Genomic DNA, 16,167 nt, shown 5'->3' with positions numbered 1-16,167 from the left:
CACACACCGGGTGCCATTTGACACTTGGGCTCAAGGTCAACTCGCATCGGCGTGGTCCATAGACTTTAAATCTTTTCAGCTAGGGTCTACCCTGACAACTAAGCAGCCCTGGACTGGAGCGGCAACCACTTGCCGCCGGCCTCCGGAGCCGCCAATCTTCAGAGTACCTGGACACGGGAACGCGCTCCGCCCTGCTTTGCGGCAAGGATGCGCGCGTTTGCGACAGCGTGACGCCGGCAAGTTTTGGCGGGAAAAGCGCTGCATTTGGATTCCTGTGGTGGCGGGCACAGGACAACCCGGTGAGAAGGGGCGTCCAGTAGGATGGGAAAGGGTTCTGGAGGGGGAATTCGGGGTGTAGGTTAGTGAGGAGGGGCAGGGTGAGAGAAAGTTGGCAGTGGCGAACGAAGGGGACCGAAGAGACCCCCGCGGAGGGACGGTTTCGCAGGGTGGAAAAGTGTGGCACCAGGAAGTCCCCGTTGTGGGGGGAGGGCAGGAAAGACTACTCATCCGCTGACTGGGAACCCCAGAAGTTTGGACGACGTCCTTCTGGGTCCCAGCCCTTCCTTCCGCTCCTCGGGGCAGTTTGGCCCCGCCCCGGGCTCCTCCCGGCCTTTGGAACGGGTGCGAGTGCGGGAGGGGGTGGGAATTGGAATTGGAACTGCTGGCGACGAGGAGGCGCTGCGCCGGCGTGTTCTGCTGTCTCGTGTATCCCTGTACTCTTCCCCAGACCGTCGCCTCCCCACCCCTTCCTCAGTCGTTCACTAGGAAGCTTTTGTCCCCCAGCTCCTCCCCACACCTATTAAATTTCCTCTGAGGCCCGAGGAAGGCAGAGTTTCTGCCTTCGGTGTGCGTGGGAATGAGGATTGTGAGTTCCACGGCAAAGTGCCTAACTTTAGTATACTTGCTTGTGGTCTAAAGACTTGGGTAAATTTGGATGAGACAGAAGGGGAAACCAAGAACTGTTCTTTGCAGTGGGGAATCTTGGCAGGAGACAGGGCTCAGTGGCTTTACAGCTGATCTGACACACATCCTCCATCTTTTCCGGATTCCTGCCTTTTACAGCCCTGGTGCCTGGTGTAGTCATGGCAGTACCCTTTGTGGAAGACTGGGACTTGGTGCAAACCCTGGGAGAAGGTGCCTATGGAGAGTGAGTTTGAGTCCTTTTGCCTTGCCTTCACGCTTGCTTTAGTTTTCTGAGTATGTATATGTTGTTTTGGAGTTGTTTATTCTAATATAGTGATGTCTTAGAGCAGCGGTCCCCAACCTTCGTAGCATCAGGGACCAGCTTCGGAAGACAGTTTTTCCACGGATGGTGGGGGTTGTGATTGTTTCAAGATGATTGAAGCCATTGCATTTATTGTGCACTTTCTTTTTCTTTCTTTCTTTTTTTTTTTCTTGAGGCAGAGTCTCACTCCGTCGCCCAGGCTGGAGCACGCTCATGGCCACCCCAGCGTTGACCTGCTCGGTCAGGCGATCCTTCCGCCTCAGCCTTCCAAGTAGCTGGAACTATAGACAGCTACCACGCCTAGCTAATTTTTTGATTTATTGCAAAGACAGGGTCTCACCATGTTGCCCAGGCTGGTCTCAAACTGGCAGACCCAGGCAATCCTCTCGCCTCGGCCCCCCAAAGTGCTATTTCTATTATTACTGCATTGTAATATGTAATAATTATACAACTCACCATAATGCAGAATCAGAGGGAGCCCTGGGCTTACTTTTCTGCAACTAGATGGTCCCATCTGGGGTGATGGGACAGGGTCACCCATCAGTTTTGGTTGCTGTCACTGGAGAAAGCCCTGCTTCACAAAAATAGGATGTTGGAAGTGGAAGCAGGCTTTTCAGTGCTGATCTGACAGGAGGAGGAGCTCAGGCAGTAGTGCTGGCCTTTGGGAGCCACTGTAAATACCATGAAGGTTCACTGGCTTCCCCCCCCTCCGCCACCCCCCACTCGCTCACGGTGTACAGCCAGGGTTGAGGACCCCTGCCTTAGAAATACAAGACTTCTGGCAACCGAAGTTACCAAATCTTTTGTAAGGATTAATATTTTTTTCTTCCTTTTTAAAAAAATGCTTTCTTTGTAAATAGTGAAAGGAGACTTGGAAATTCATTGTTTCCCCTTCCACAGATTCCTTCTTGGGGTTTAAGCATGGTGAACAAGCTCTGGAGACTGCATGCCTCTTTTCAAATCCTAACTCTATCACATACCAGTCATTGTTTTGTGATCTTAGGCAGTCTTCCTAATGTGTAACTCTATTTCCTCAACTATAAGAGGTCAGTAACAGTATCTACACCTTAGGTGCTTAGAACAGCTAATTATCACAGGGCATATATGGTATGGAATTATTATGAGGTAATGCTCTTAAAAATATATGAATAGGACATGTATATTTGTGATGTGTCCTAGAATTGTTATTGTCCCAATTTATTCTATCAAGCATTTATTAAATAATTTGGGTGTGTATAGCATAATGATTTCTTTGGAGTGCTAATTATTGTACTTCACATTTCAGAAAGGAGTAATGTCTGTTGAGACATGTTGAGATCATGACAGAAACCATTTACTTGATTTCTCCTTGGTGGAGAAAGTAATAAAATAGTTTTGGATGAGTTGCGTTTAATTTCTAAATTTTAAAAGAAACAGAATTCCAGTGTCTAATGTTATAACTGTTTTTCCTTTTTAGAGTTCAGCTTGCTGTGAATCGAATAACTGAAGAAGCAGTTGCAGTGAAGATTGTAGATATGAAGCGTGCCATAGACTGTCCAGAAAATATTAAGAAAGAGATCTGTATCAATAAAATGCTAAATCATGAGAATGTAGTGAAATTCTATGGTCACAGGAGAGAAGGCAATATTCAATATTTATTCCTGGAGTACTGTAGTGGAGGAGAGCTTTTTGACAGAATAGGTATGGAAAAGATTCAAGATAATTTTTCTGCATAACAAGTTTTTAAAATAATGTGTTTTAGTCTTGGAAGTGCTATTTGATCATTATTCTTTCAGAATTGCTTGAGGAACAGTGAAATTGGAGTCAATTATCTTTTTTCTTTTTTGCAATTTGTATTAATGCATGAAAGTATATATAGAGTCACTGAAAGAAGACGTTTTTTCCCAAGTTATATAAATGATTTTGATTGGGTTTGCTGTTTCAAAGGGTTTAAGAATGATATGCTAAGGCTGGGTGCAGTGCCTCAAGCCTGTAATTCCAGCACTTTGGAAGGCCAAGGTGAGAGGGTTGCCTGAGCCCAGAGGTTCAAGATCAGCCTAGGCAACTTGGTGAGACCTCATCTCTACAATAAATAAAAAAAATTAGCTGGGCATGGTGGTGGATGCCTGTGGTTACAGCTACTTGGAAGGCTGAGGCAGAAGGATCACTACTGAGCCCAGTAGGTCGAGGCTACGGTGATTGTAAGCGTACCACTGAACTCCAGCCTGAGCGACAGAGTAAGACTGTGGGTCAACCTGTAATCCCAGCGCTTTGGAAGGCTGAGGTGAGTGGATTGCCTGAGCCCGCAGGTTTGAGACCTGCCTGGGCCACTTGGCAAGATCTCATCTCTACAATAAATCAAAAATTAGCCGGGCATGGTAGCGCATGCCTGTAGTTCCAGCTACTTGGAAGGCTGAGGTGGAAAGATCACCGGAGCCCAGCAGGTCGAGGCTGTGGTGGCTGGGAGCGGCCACTGCACTCCAGTCTGAGTGACAGAGTGAGACTCCAACTGAAAAAAAAAAAGCATAGATTGGTCTGGTGCAGTGGCTCACACTTACAATCCCAGCACTTTGGGAGGCCGAGGTGAGAGGATTGCCTGAGCCCATGGGTTCTAGACCAACCTGGGTAACTTGGTGAGACTTCATCTCTACAATAATTCAAAAAATTAGCCAGGCAAGGTGGTGCATGCCTGTAGTTCCAGCTACTTAAAAGACTTAGGCAGAAGGATTGCCTGAGCCCAGCAGGTCAAGGCTTAGGTGACCGTGAGTGTGCCACTGCACTCCAGTCTGGGTGACAGAGCGAGACTTAAACTAAAAAAAAAAATTATAAGCTGTAGTCTCATGGTAAAGTATTATAAATGCATTGTATTCTTTGCCTATATGGTTTTCTTTTTGTAGACATTGTAGTTACATGAAATTGTATACATTTACAGATCCAAAATTATAGCAGTTTGTTATATTTCCTCTTTATTTGTTGAAATGAAATAATTTTCTAGGATTGCTGTATGTATATTTAGTAAATTATGTGTTTACTACTTTGGAGTTCTATGTAGATTTAATAGACTGATGTTGCAGAACTCTGAGAAGGATGTAAACTGTATCTTTGCATCTTTATTTAAATCCATTGCATTAACAGTTAACTGATTACAGATACTAGAATCTCTGATACGAATCTCAGGAGAGAGTTGAGGAAAGGAAACCAGACATTAATGAGAGAGATAAAAAGGTAGCTGACAAAGAACATTTCTTAATAAAACTCTCCTGAAGGAACTTTACAGGTGTTCATGACTTTGTAGTGTGAGATTTTATGATGTTTAAATCTGTTAAATATTTAGTGAAATTGGCTTAGATTTGCCCAAACTTCCCCTTTGGCGATTATATTTCAGGAGTGAGAAAAATATAGACGTAGCATTTGGAAGAAATAGGGAGAATTTGAAGGATATCAAATTAATCCGGGTTAGTATAAGAGTAACTAGGGACTTTCAAGGCATAGCTTGCCTTCTTGATTTGGATGATAGTTTGTTTTTTTTGTTTTTTTTTTTGAGTCGGTGTCTCACTCTGTTGCCCATGCTGCAGTACAGTGGCACACTTATGGCTACCTCACTTCTACCTACTGGACTCAGACAATCCTTCTACCTCAGGCTCCCGAGTAGCTGGGACTACAGGCATGTGCCACTACACCTGGCAACTTTTAAAATTTATTGTAGATGAGGTCTCACCAAATTGCCCAGGCTGGGCTTGAACACGTGGGCTCAGGCAATCTTCTCTCCTCCACCTCCCAAAGTGCTGGGATTACAGGCGTGAGCACTGGATCTGGTTTTTCTTTATAATTCTTTATTTGAGTTGGAGTCTCACTCTGTCACCTAGATTGGAGTGCAGTGGTGCTCCCGGCCACTGCAGCCTCAACCTGCTGGGCTCCGGCGATCCTTCCGCCTCAGCCTTCCAAGTAGCCGGAATTACAGGCATGCACTACCACGCTTGGCTGATTTTTTGATTTATTGTAGAGATGAGGTCTTGCTGCCCAGGCGGTCTTGAACCCGCGGACTCAGGCAATCCGCTCACCTCAGCCTCCCAAAGGCGTGGGATTACAGGCTGAGCCACCGAGCCCAGCTTTCTTTATAATTCTTATGTGATGTTACTTTTGCCATTTAACAGATAGGAATATTAGTTAAGTACTGTGTATGTCAATGGACTTCTGAATCTTTTTTTAGCGCTCAGTTCTATTTGCTAAAGTACAATAATGTCTAAGCTTCAAATTAAGAAACTATGTGATTGATGCCTTATATTTATCCAATAAGCTAACTTTCATAATTAATTGTTATAGAGCCAGACATAGGCATGCCTGAACAAGATGCTCAGAGGTTCTTCCATCAACTAATGGCAGGGGTGGTAGGTACAGTTGTCCCTTTCCCTTTTTCTTAAAATTAGTATGAATGAAGTAAATTATTAAATTCTGGTTTCCCTCTGCTTCATCCTTAGGTTTATTTGCATGGTATTGGAATAACTCACAGGGATATTAAACCAGAGAATCTGCTGCTGGATGAAAGAGGTAAGTTCAGCATTTTGTCATTGGTACCTAAATTATTTTGATATAGCCATACAAGCCAGGATGGAGTCTTTTGGAATTTGAAAACAAGAAATCTGAGAAGTCAAGGATATTTGAGAAGATTAGTATTTGAACTTCACAAGCCTCTCATGGTACAATTGTGGATGAAGTAGAGAAGTCTGAAAGTTCTTATTAGAATACCCTGGACCTTAACCTTGTCTTGATCATCCTTTTTCATTTATGACCTGGATAAAGATGTTAAGAAGTTTGATTATATTTTTTGGATATCATAAAACTGAGAGGAATAAATAATGAATGAAAGCTTTAACTTACAGAATTAGGATCAAAAAAGAAGACAGAAATGTCAGCTGTCTGAGGCAGTAGTTTTTATGTATTTTTTGTTTGTTTTGTTTTTTGAGTTGAAGTCTCACTCTGTCGCCTGGGCTGGAGTGTAGTGGTATGTTCATGGCCACTGTAGTCTCGACCTAGTGGGCTCAGGCGATCCTCTGCCTCAGCCTTCCAAGTAGCTGGAAGGCATTTGCTACCACACCTGGCTAATTTTTTAATTTATTATAGAGATGAGGGCTTACCAAGTTCCCCAGGCTGATCTCGAACCCGTGGGCTCAGGCGGTCCTCTCACCTCGGCCTCCCAAAGTGCTGGGGTCAGAGGTGTGAGTCACCATGCCTGGCCTATGTTTTGTTTAATGCTCTATTCCTAGTGTAAGAGAAGTACCTGACAAATAGGTTTTAAAAAATATTTAATGAATGAATGTATTTAGTGGACAAAATCTAACAAATTGTTTTCTTTCTTTCTTTGTATTTTTTTTTTTTGAGTCAGAGTCTCACTTTATTGCCTAGGCTGGAGTGCCATGGCATACTCACAGCCACCCCAGTATCCACCTGCTGGGCTCCGGTGAGCTTTCCACCTCAGCCTTCCAGGTAGCCGGAACTACAGGCACGCACTACCACACCCGGCTAATTTTTTATTTATCGTAGAGATGAAGTCTTGCCTAGTTGCTGGGGATGGTCTTGAACCCACGGGCTCAGGCAATCCACTCACCTCAGCCTCCTTAAGTGCTGGGATTGCAGGCTGAGCCACCAAGCCTGGCCACAAATTGTTTTCTAATAGGGAAATATCTAAAGTCTAGTATCTGGTTGAAGAAACTAACCAAGTACAGTAAAATGGCATGTTTTTGGCAGCAAAGCAGGTTGAAAAATACATTTACCAGGCAGCAAACTTAATATTAGCCAACTATGTGATTTGATCATAGAAAACTAAGGTGATATTATCCAGAATTAGGAAGGTAGCAGTGTAACATTACTCTGGTGAGGTTACACCAAAAATACTGGGTTTTCTGGGTCCACACAATAAAGGCATGTAGAACACTAATGTCCTTTTATAGGAAAGTGAACAGAATGATGAAACTGTGCAAAATAAGGAATCATTAAGGGAACTCAGGGGAAGCTTGCTAATTGTTAAATATAGTTCTTCAAAACGTGGGTGAAAACTATATGAAAGCAATTTGGATTAGTATAAAGATAACTCCTACTAGTAGATCTGTTCAAAAGCAGAATAGTGTGCTTTGGAATTTAATGAGTTTATAACATTAAAATCAAACACTAGATTAATAATTAGCAGGAATATTGTAAAGGGAATAAACATTGCTTCACTTGTTGGACCAAAGTACTTCAAAATCATGTCCAAGCCTGAGGTTTAGTTATTTACCCTGCTGTAAGTTATTTTCGTAAGGCACATACTCAAAAAATTTGGTATATGGGGAAAAAAGGAAATGTGAGATTGTTTGTTGAAGAATCCTGAAAAAGTAGGACAATAATGACTGTTTTTAAAATTTGTGCACAGGCCTAATAGCAGTAATTATTTGTTATACTACTAGCCTTTTATTTTTTTTTTTTTTGGAGTTGGAATCTCACTCTGTTGCCCAGGCTGGAGTGCAATGGCCCAATCACTGCTTGCCCCAACCTTGATCTCCTGAGCTTAGGCGATCCTTCTGCCTCAGCCTCCTGAGTAGCTAGGACTACAGGTGTGTGCCACCATGCCCAGCTAATTTTTTTAGAGGTGAGTCTCCCTGTGTTGCCTAGGCTGTTCTTAAACTCCTGGGCTCAAGTGATTCTGCCGCCTCAGCATCCCAAAGTGCTCATATGGTGTGAGCCATAGCACTTGGCCGCCATTAGCCTTTTTGCTCCACTTATACCTTATTTTGTGTCTTTTTTTAAATAGCAGGTACCTCCATAGTTTTTATGTATACATGTATTATAAGATTTAGCCATTTCTTTAATGATGGACACTTAAGTTATTTGCAAATATGTTTGTGACTTTGTGTGGTTATTTCTGTGGATATTGCCTTAGAAGTGGGAATATCTAGTTTAAAGAGTGAATATTTTAAATTTTTACATCTTTTGCTAGATTATCCTCTGAAGAGTCTGTACAAGTTGATACCTCTGAAAAAGGAGGCCTTTCTTGACTCTGAAGACTAGATTAGATCCCTTTCCTCTATCATCCTGTAGTGCATATATTTTTATAACCTTTATGACAGTTTTCTCTTGTCAGTCTTCTTCACTCATTTATCTACTACCTGCATTGGCTAGTATAGTGTCTGTCACTTGGTTACAGTAGATATTCACTAAGTAGAAGTTAACTTGAAAGTCCTGCTTGCCATTTGCTTGGAAGATGGGAAATTAGGGTGGAAGTTTGCCCTTGTTTGTTTTTTAGTTCAGAGTTTTTCCTCCTTTCCTCAACCTACTCACTGTGTCAGTGTCTTGCGGTTTATTGATCATTAGTTTGGTGTGTCTTCACATATTTTCTTCCTGACAACTGGATTTGTTTGCTGCTGAAAAAGTTGTGCTTAGTATATTACTGATGTCCTCTTCTTTCCCTGCCCATGCTATCTGCCAAAGGGCTTTGTTATGCTTGCAGCTCAAGTTTGGAATGCTCTTTTTCCAGAATGGATTCCAATTTCTTTTTTTAATCTATCTGGTCCAAACTGTTTTGTGTGTTGGTGATGTTTCTCTTAAGTTAATAGAAGAGATGAGGCCTTTTCTGTTTTTAGCATAGATGAAGATGTCTTTTTAAAAAATTTTTTTTTCTTTTTTTAATCTGGTCCAAACTGTTTTGTGTGTTGGTGATATTTCTCTTAATAGAAGAGATGAGGCCTTTTCTATTTTTAGCATAGATGAAGATGTCTTTTTTTTAAAAATTTTTTCTTAAAAATTTTATTTGTTTATATTGGTCATATGGTAGAGAAATTCTGTGACCTTAAGTAACACTAGTAATTTCTAACAAAACTTATTTCCTTTCAGTGTATCTATTTGTAAAAATTTTTGTTGTGTCATCCTTTTTTCTTTTGGTTTAGATAACCTTAAAATATCCGACTTTGGCTTGGCAACAGTGTTTCGACATAATAATCGTGAGCGTTTGTTGAACAAGATGTGTGGTACTTTACCTTATGTTGCTCCAGAACTCCTGAAGAGGAAAGAATTTCATGCAGAACCAGTTGATGTTTGGTCCTGTGGAATAGTACTTACTGCAATGTTGGCTGGAGGTAAGAGCTATTTAATCATGCTAAAACCCCTGTCCTGTGAGAAGTCAGATTTGTTACACCAAAATAAATGAAATAAGCCAGGAAATTTATATTGATATGATCGTATTTTAATAGCTTCTGAATCAGTACTATAACAAAATATAGACTGGGTGGCTTATAAACAGCAGAAATTTATTTTTGACATTTCTGGAGGCTGGAAGTCAGAAATAGGGGTGCTAGCATCGTTGTGTTCTGGTGAGGGCCCTCATCCTGATTTGCATATGGCCATCTTGCTGTGTCAAGAGAGTGGAAGCAAGCTCACTTGTGTCTTTTTATAAGGGCACTAATATCACTTGTGACAGCTCCTGCCTTCATGATCTAATCACTTCTCAAAGGCCATACCTGTACATGTCATCACATTGTGGGTTAAGATTTCAACATAAGACTTTTGGAGTCCACTGCAAGTAGTAATTTATCTATAACTAACTTGGAACTTTTAACCCCAAAGATTTTTTAAAATCAGGTATGTATATGTATAGTTAAATGAAAAAAATCTCAGTATTTATCTCTTACAAGAGTCATGTAAACACTTGAAAACACTAGGGCCTCAAAATTGTTCATCTATCTTTGAAGTGCCTCTAAATTTTCTGAGTTAGGCTGGGCACTATGACTCACACCTGTAATCCCAGCACTCTGAGAAGCCAAACTTGAGCCCAGGAGTTCAAGACCAGCCTGGAGGACAAAGTGAAATCCTGTCTCTACAAAAAAATGGAAAATTAGCTAGGCATGATAGTGCACACCTGTAGTCCATTCCAACTAATAGGGAGGCTGAGGTAGGAGGATTGCTTGGGCCCAGGAGTTCAAGGCTGGCGTGGTGAGCCATGATTGTGCCACTGTACTTCAGCCTGGGTGACAGTGAAACTCTACCTCAAAAAAAAAAAAAAAAATTCTGAGTTGGCATTCTTCGTTTGAAAGCCATATTGAATTAATTTGGAAGAAACTTTTCATGTGTTTGTATTATTGGTTATTTTTCCTTGAAATCTTTATAGTGATATGAACATTCAGAAAACTGGGCCTTATTTATTTTTAGAATTGCCGTGGGACCAGCCAAGTGACAATTGTCAGGAATATTCTGATTGGAAAGAAAAAAAAACATACCTCAACCCTTGGAAAAAAATTGATTCTGCTCCTCTAGGTAACTGAGTTATCTTGATTGAAAGTACTGATTTCTTGAATATGAAGTCTTGTTACAGTATTTCTTACAGTATTTTTCTTTTTGGCTTTTAAATAATCGCATAAATAATCTATGATCCTTGCAGATAAATTAGAAAATAAAAATAAAAATTAAGGAAAAAATAACCCTTTAGTCCCAGAACTCAGACCTAGATTTTTAAAAATATTTTGGGGAGTGTATGTTCAGGGCAACTTGAATCTATGCTCCTAGATGACCTTTTAGTTAAATAAATAAAAATATCGATATGCACTTCTATATTTTTTTGTAAATACAACCATGTTTCGCTTAACAACAAAGATACATTCTAAGAAATGTGTCATTAGGTGATTTTGTCATTTATCGCTATCCTAGAGTGTACTTATGCAAACCTAGATGAAATAAGGCTACTACACATGTAGGCTATATGGTACAGCCTGTTGATACTAGGCTACAAACCTGTCCAGCATGTTACTGTATTGAATATTGTAAGTAATTATAAAACAGTAGTATTTGTGTATCTAAATATATCTCAACATAGAAAAGATATAGTAAAACTATCATATTATAATCTTATGGGACCACTGTCATAATGGGTATATGGGATATGTATGTTATATCTTTGTGTTTTTACATGTTATGTATATGTGTTTTTACACAAAATGAGATCATACTAATGCAATTTCATTACCTGGTTTTTTTTAATGTTCTGTGAACATTTTCCATGACTAATTGTTATGGTCATGGAATAATATATAAAATATAATTCACCGTTTTTAAAGGCTGTGGTAATATTCTGCCATATGGATATTGTTTACTATACTCATCTAACTTTGTTAGATTTAGATTTTTTCCTAAATTTCACTCTTATAGAAAAGATGTGATAAACATTTGTGTGACTTAATCTTTGCATATACCCTTACATTATCTATTTGTTTTAACCCCCAGAAGCATTATTGCAGGATCAAGGATGTATGTAGTTTTTAATTATTATGGCTTATTTTTCCAAATTGCTTTCCAGTAAGTTCGTACCATTTCATCAGTCTCATCAGTTTACATTAAAAACAAACAAAAAACTTTAATCTAGTAGGCCTATAAGTGATAGTTATTATTTTAAATTTAATGCTAATGAAGTTATATATCCTTTATGTGTTTATTAACTTTTTGTCTATTTTGCTCTTTTTAACCAAGAGATGTGTTGTTTTTCTTATCACTTTGAAGGTTTTTTTGTTTTTTTTTTTGAGTCAGGGTCTCACTTTGTCACCCAGGTTAGAGTGCAGTGGCATAATCATGGATCACTGTAGCCTCGACCTCCTGGGCTTAGAGAATCCTCCCACTTCAGTACCCCAAGCTGGGACTGTAGGTGCATGCCACCATGCTCAGCTAATTTTTTAATTTTTTTGTAGAGATGAGATCTTGTTGTGTTGTCTAGGCTGGTCTTGAACTCCTTGGCTCAAGCAGTCCTCCTGCCTTCGCCTCCCAAAGTGCTAAGATAATAGGTGTGAGCCACCACACCCAGCTGAAGTGTTATTTAATAAATATATTAATGTCATTAAACCATTGCATTTATTACAAATACTTTTCACTGCCATTTATTTTCATTTTGTTTATGCTATATTGACATATAGATATACTGTATTTTCTTTTTTGTTCTTTTTTAAAATTACATATTGTCTTTTTCAAATCTATTAGTAGGTTTCTGACTACATTGTCATATTTGGAAAGGTTTTTTCTATCCCTAATGTTATAAAATAAATAAAGTTCCCTGTGTTTTTATGGCTTCATTTTTACATTTAAGTTTGGTTCATTAGAAAACAATTTTGGTATTGGCAGATATATGAATTTTTTCTCAAGATAATTAAGATACCTTAGGATGATGGCTGGTTATGTTACTGTCACTTAAGAGGTTATTGGTGGGATCCGGGCTCGGTGGCTCAGCCTGTAATCCTGCGCCTTTGGGAGGCTGAGGTGAGTGGATTGCCTGAGCCCGTGGGTTCAAGACCCGCCTGGGCAACTTGGCGAGACCTCATCTCTACAATAAATCAAAAAATCAGCCGGGCGTGGTAGCACGCACCTGTAGTTCCAGCTACTTGGAAGGCTGAGGCGGAAGGATCGCTGGAGCCCAGCAGGTCGAGGCAGCGGTGGCTGGGAACAGCCACTGCACTCCAGTCTGGGCGACAGAGTGAGACTCCAACTCAAAAAAAAAAAAAAAGAGGTTATTGGTAAGTAAATGTTCCTTATAAAACCATGTGAATGAGGAGGTCATATGAAAACATATTGCCCAAAGGAAATTCAGCATTGAAAATGGATAAGAGGACTTTTTTGTATCTTTGTTAATGTTGTCACATGAGGAGGAACATTTCCACCTGTCTCTTGTTCTCCTTATTTGCAAATAGTTGAGAATCAGATTCGGGAAGACTATTCTAAGATATAGATAGCAGCAAAGAACAACTGCATGAAATTAAAGCAATAATTTAGTAGCTTTATTCTATTTCTTCCCTCAAAATATTTAGACATAAGTAAGCAAGTAGATAATGTGTTCCCTATCATGAGCCATAGGCTTTTCTAATCTGTGTGATTTTTTTTATAAATGTCTTAATGTTTTATTTTCAGCTCTGCTTCATAAAATCCTAGTTGAGAATCCATCAGTAAGAATTACTATTCCAGACATCAAAAAAGATAGATGGTACAACAAACCCCTCAAGAAAGGTAATATCCTTAAATACAAGTTTTTTTTTTCTTCCATTGAAAGAAAAGTTATTTGCAGATTTAGTATCACAAGTACACAACGTAAGATAGCCATGGTCTCTGTCATTATAGAGATTATAATGTCTAGTAGAAAAAACAAATGTAAGTGATTTTATTAATAATTATAAAGGGAAAAGTCAGAGTAAGCTCAGTGTTTGACCAGCTCTTTAAGGGATAGGAAAGACTTTTCTTCCTGAGGAAATGACATTATATCTAAGATGTAAAGATTATGGAGAGCTAGTTAGGCAAGTGAGTGGCAGATTTGGTTTTGAGCAGAGGAAGCAGCATTTGGAAAATCTTAGATTTAGAAAGTCTGATGTGTATGAGGAACTGGAAAGATCAGTAGGACGTTGACCATGTCTGTCATGTTCATCACTGTATCACTAGTGGTTAGCGCAGTGTATGGTGCATCATAGGCACTCTGTAATTATTTGTTGAGTGAAAGAGTGAACAGAGAAGTAGGAGAAGGAGAGAGATTTGAGACAAGACCAGAGAGGTGTCTGGTGACCAAGTTGTAGAAGAGGACCTCGTAAGCCATGTTAAGGATTTTGAACTTTAACTTAAGGCTGTTGAGGAAACTTTTGAGAGATTTTAAGTAAGAAGTGACATGGTTATATCTTTGGTTTTAAAGTGCTGTCTACTATTTTTTTCCTCCTGTTTTTGATGGATAGAAAGAGGTTAAAAGTGGTGTAGGCTTTTTTGCTAATAGACTGTATTTGAGAAGATAATGGCTTGGAGTAGATTAGTTGCAGTCAGGTTGGAGAAAAGAGATGATTCCAAAGTACTTTAAGAACTAGAATTCATAAGACTTAGACTGGTTAGATGTGGAAAATGAAGGGGAATGAAGAATCAAGGATGACTTCTAGGTTCTAATTTAGTTACTGAGGGGGAGAAGCAGATATTATGGGAAATTTTATTTGTTTTTGGACATGTTAAATTTGAGGAATTAAGTGAAAACTGTTCAGTACTGTTTTAGTGTATGTGTGTGTAAGCGTAACTCAGGAGATATGCTTGAGATGCCAATTTTGGTGTTTTCTACAAATAGATGGTAATTTAAACCATGGTGGTATATGAAATTGAGTGTATGGAATTTTAAGAAATGCCAGTATTTAAGTGGTGTGAAGGCCAGGGAATCAAAGAGGCCGTGAAGTGAGAGGAACATCTGGAGAGTAGAGTAATTGAGGCTAAGAGCAGAAAGTACATAACAGTAGTAAATAGTGCTGAATAAATTAACAACATGAAGCTTAAAATTTGTCCATTGGATTCCATGAGATGGTGGTTACTCATGATCTTGGCAAGAGCAATTTGATGGAGAGTTGGGAGTAATTTCTAGAGCACAGTGATTGTAGTGTAAAAGAGAGGTAAAAAAGCAGAAACAATCAGTATAGACAACTTATTTAAGAAGTTTGATTGTGAATCAGGAGAGGACAATAGCTAGAGATAAATGAGGAACATTTAATTATTTTTAAATTTCCCTCCGAATGTTTCTTTTGCCTTCTTGCTCTAATTGAACTCCATTGTTCACCTGAGGACACTACTTCTTCTGAAGTAGTAGGTATTTTCTTTTCCATGCCCTCATATGCTTGAATCTGGAAGTATGGCAGGTGTCCATCTTTGTTCTTCATGGTCACTTTCTCCTTTCTTCATGTATTTGTGTCCCCTCTAACTTCTGAACTCCAAATTACAGTTTCTGCCATACTATTACTCTCTCCAACATGACTCTTATTGTAATTTTTGTTATGATTTTTGGTAATTTAAATATTCACTTGGCTGATCCACCCAATAGCCTGATCTCACTGTTTCTTGGGCTTCTTTCCTCTAGTGATCTTGTCTTCAAATATTCTGGTATGATCATCAGTATAATTTTTTTCTGACTTCCTCCCTTCATATCCTGATGTTAACAATCCTTTGACTCTAACTAGACTTGCAGTCCATTAATTCTGCTACCTTTTCACGGTCTTTTACCTGCCTCTTCCCTAGGTCCTCAATTTTATCCATACCTCTCTTAAATTCTTAGGTCAGTAATTATCAATAACTGTTTTGTGTTTGTCATCTTTAACTTCCTTGCCCTCTTCCCTCTTCATACTTACTGGGCAAAACCCAACCCAAGTTTAACCCAAGTTTTCTACCTACTCTGTACCTGTACCACTGACTGCAATTGGAGAAAAATATCCAACAGTGTTCACTTTGAATTCAGGATTACGAATCTCAAGTAGGTCCTTATTTTTATTATTACTATTATTATTTTCTAGAGATGGTGTCTCACTACATTGCCCAAGCTGGTCTTGAATTCCTAAGTGCAAGCAGTCTTTCTGACTTGGCCTCCTAGACTGCTGGGATTATAGGCATGGGCCATCATGCCTGGCTGCAAGTGGGCCCTTAATGCTGCCTGGCATTCAGACTACATTTCTTTCCTTCTTTCACTGTGTGATTCTCTTAAATCAAATTTTTATACCTTTTCTCTTCTCTTTAACTTTTTTTGAGTCAGAGTCTCAGTCTGTCACCCAGGCTGGAGTGCAGTAGCATGCTACAGCCACCACAGCCTGAATCTGCTGGGCTCAGGTGATCCTTCTGCTTCAGCCTTCCAAATAGCTGGAACTACAGGCACACACCACCATGCCCAGCTAATTTTTTGATTTATTGTAGAGATGAGGTCTCGCCATGTTGCCCAGGCTGGTCTCAAACCCTTGGACTCAGGTAATCCTCTTGCCTTTGCCTCTCAAAGTGCTGGGATGACTGGTGTGAGCCACAGTGCCCAGCCTCTTTAACGCTTATTATCTTCTTCCTCATTCTCACTCTTAGTTGGTGACAGTGTTTTCTATTTTTTTTTTGAGTTGGAGTCTCACTCTGTCGCCCAGACTGGAGTGCAGTGGCCACTCCCAGCCACTGCAGCCTCGACCTGCTGGGCTCCGGTGATCTGC

General features: G+C 39.8%; 1 protein-coding gene across 3 annotated transcripts in view; it reads left to right on the top strand.

Annotated features, from left to right (window-relative positions):
* CHEK1 (checkpoint kinase 1) overlaps window positions 1-16,167 on the top strand; it is a 36,350-nt gene continuing 20,183 nt past the window's right edge. For 2 of the 3 annotated variants that reach the window (XM_008071420.2, XM_008071421.2), the window contains exons 1-8: window positions 1-299; window positions 1,063-1,147; window positions 2,682-2,905; window positions 5,528-5,592; window positions 5,683-5,752; window positions 9,121-9,309; window positions 10,379-10,483; window positions 13,112-13,207. In XM_008071420.2, coding sequence (XP_008069611.1) covers window positions 1,083-1,147; window positions 2,682-2,905; window positions 5,528-5,592; window positions 5,683-5,752; window positions 9,121-9,309; window positions 10,379-10,483; window positions 13,112-13,207 — 814 coding nt within the window. In that variant the 5' untranslated portion in view covers window positions 1-299; window positions 1,063-1,082. The remainder of the gene's footprint in view (window positions 300-1,062; window positions 1,148-2,681; window positions 2,906-5,527; window positions 5,593-5,682; window positions 5,753-9,120; window positions 9,310-10,378; window positions 10,484-13,111; window positions 13,208-16,167) is intronic. The other variant, XM_008071422.2, reaches the window with a different exon arrangement.

Source organism: Carlito syrichta, unplaced genomic scaffold (genome assembly GCF_000164805.1).
Source record: "Carlito syrichta isolate Samal-C Ts95f unplaced genomic scaffold, Tarsius_syrichta-2.0.1 Scaffold314325, whole genome shotgun sequence".
In the NCBI taxonomy this organism is placed as follows: Eukaryota; Metazoa; Chordata; class Mammalia; order Primates; family Tarsiidae; genus Carlito; species Carlito syrichta.
This window is presented reverse-complemented; position numbering and strand designations above follow the sequence as displayed.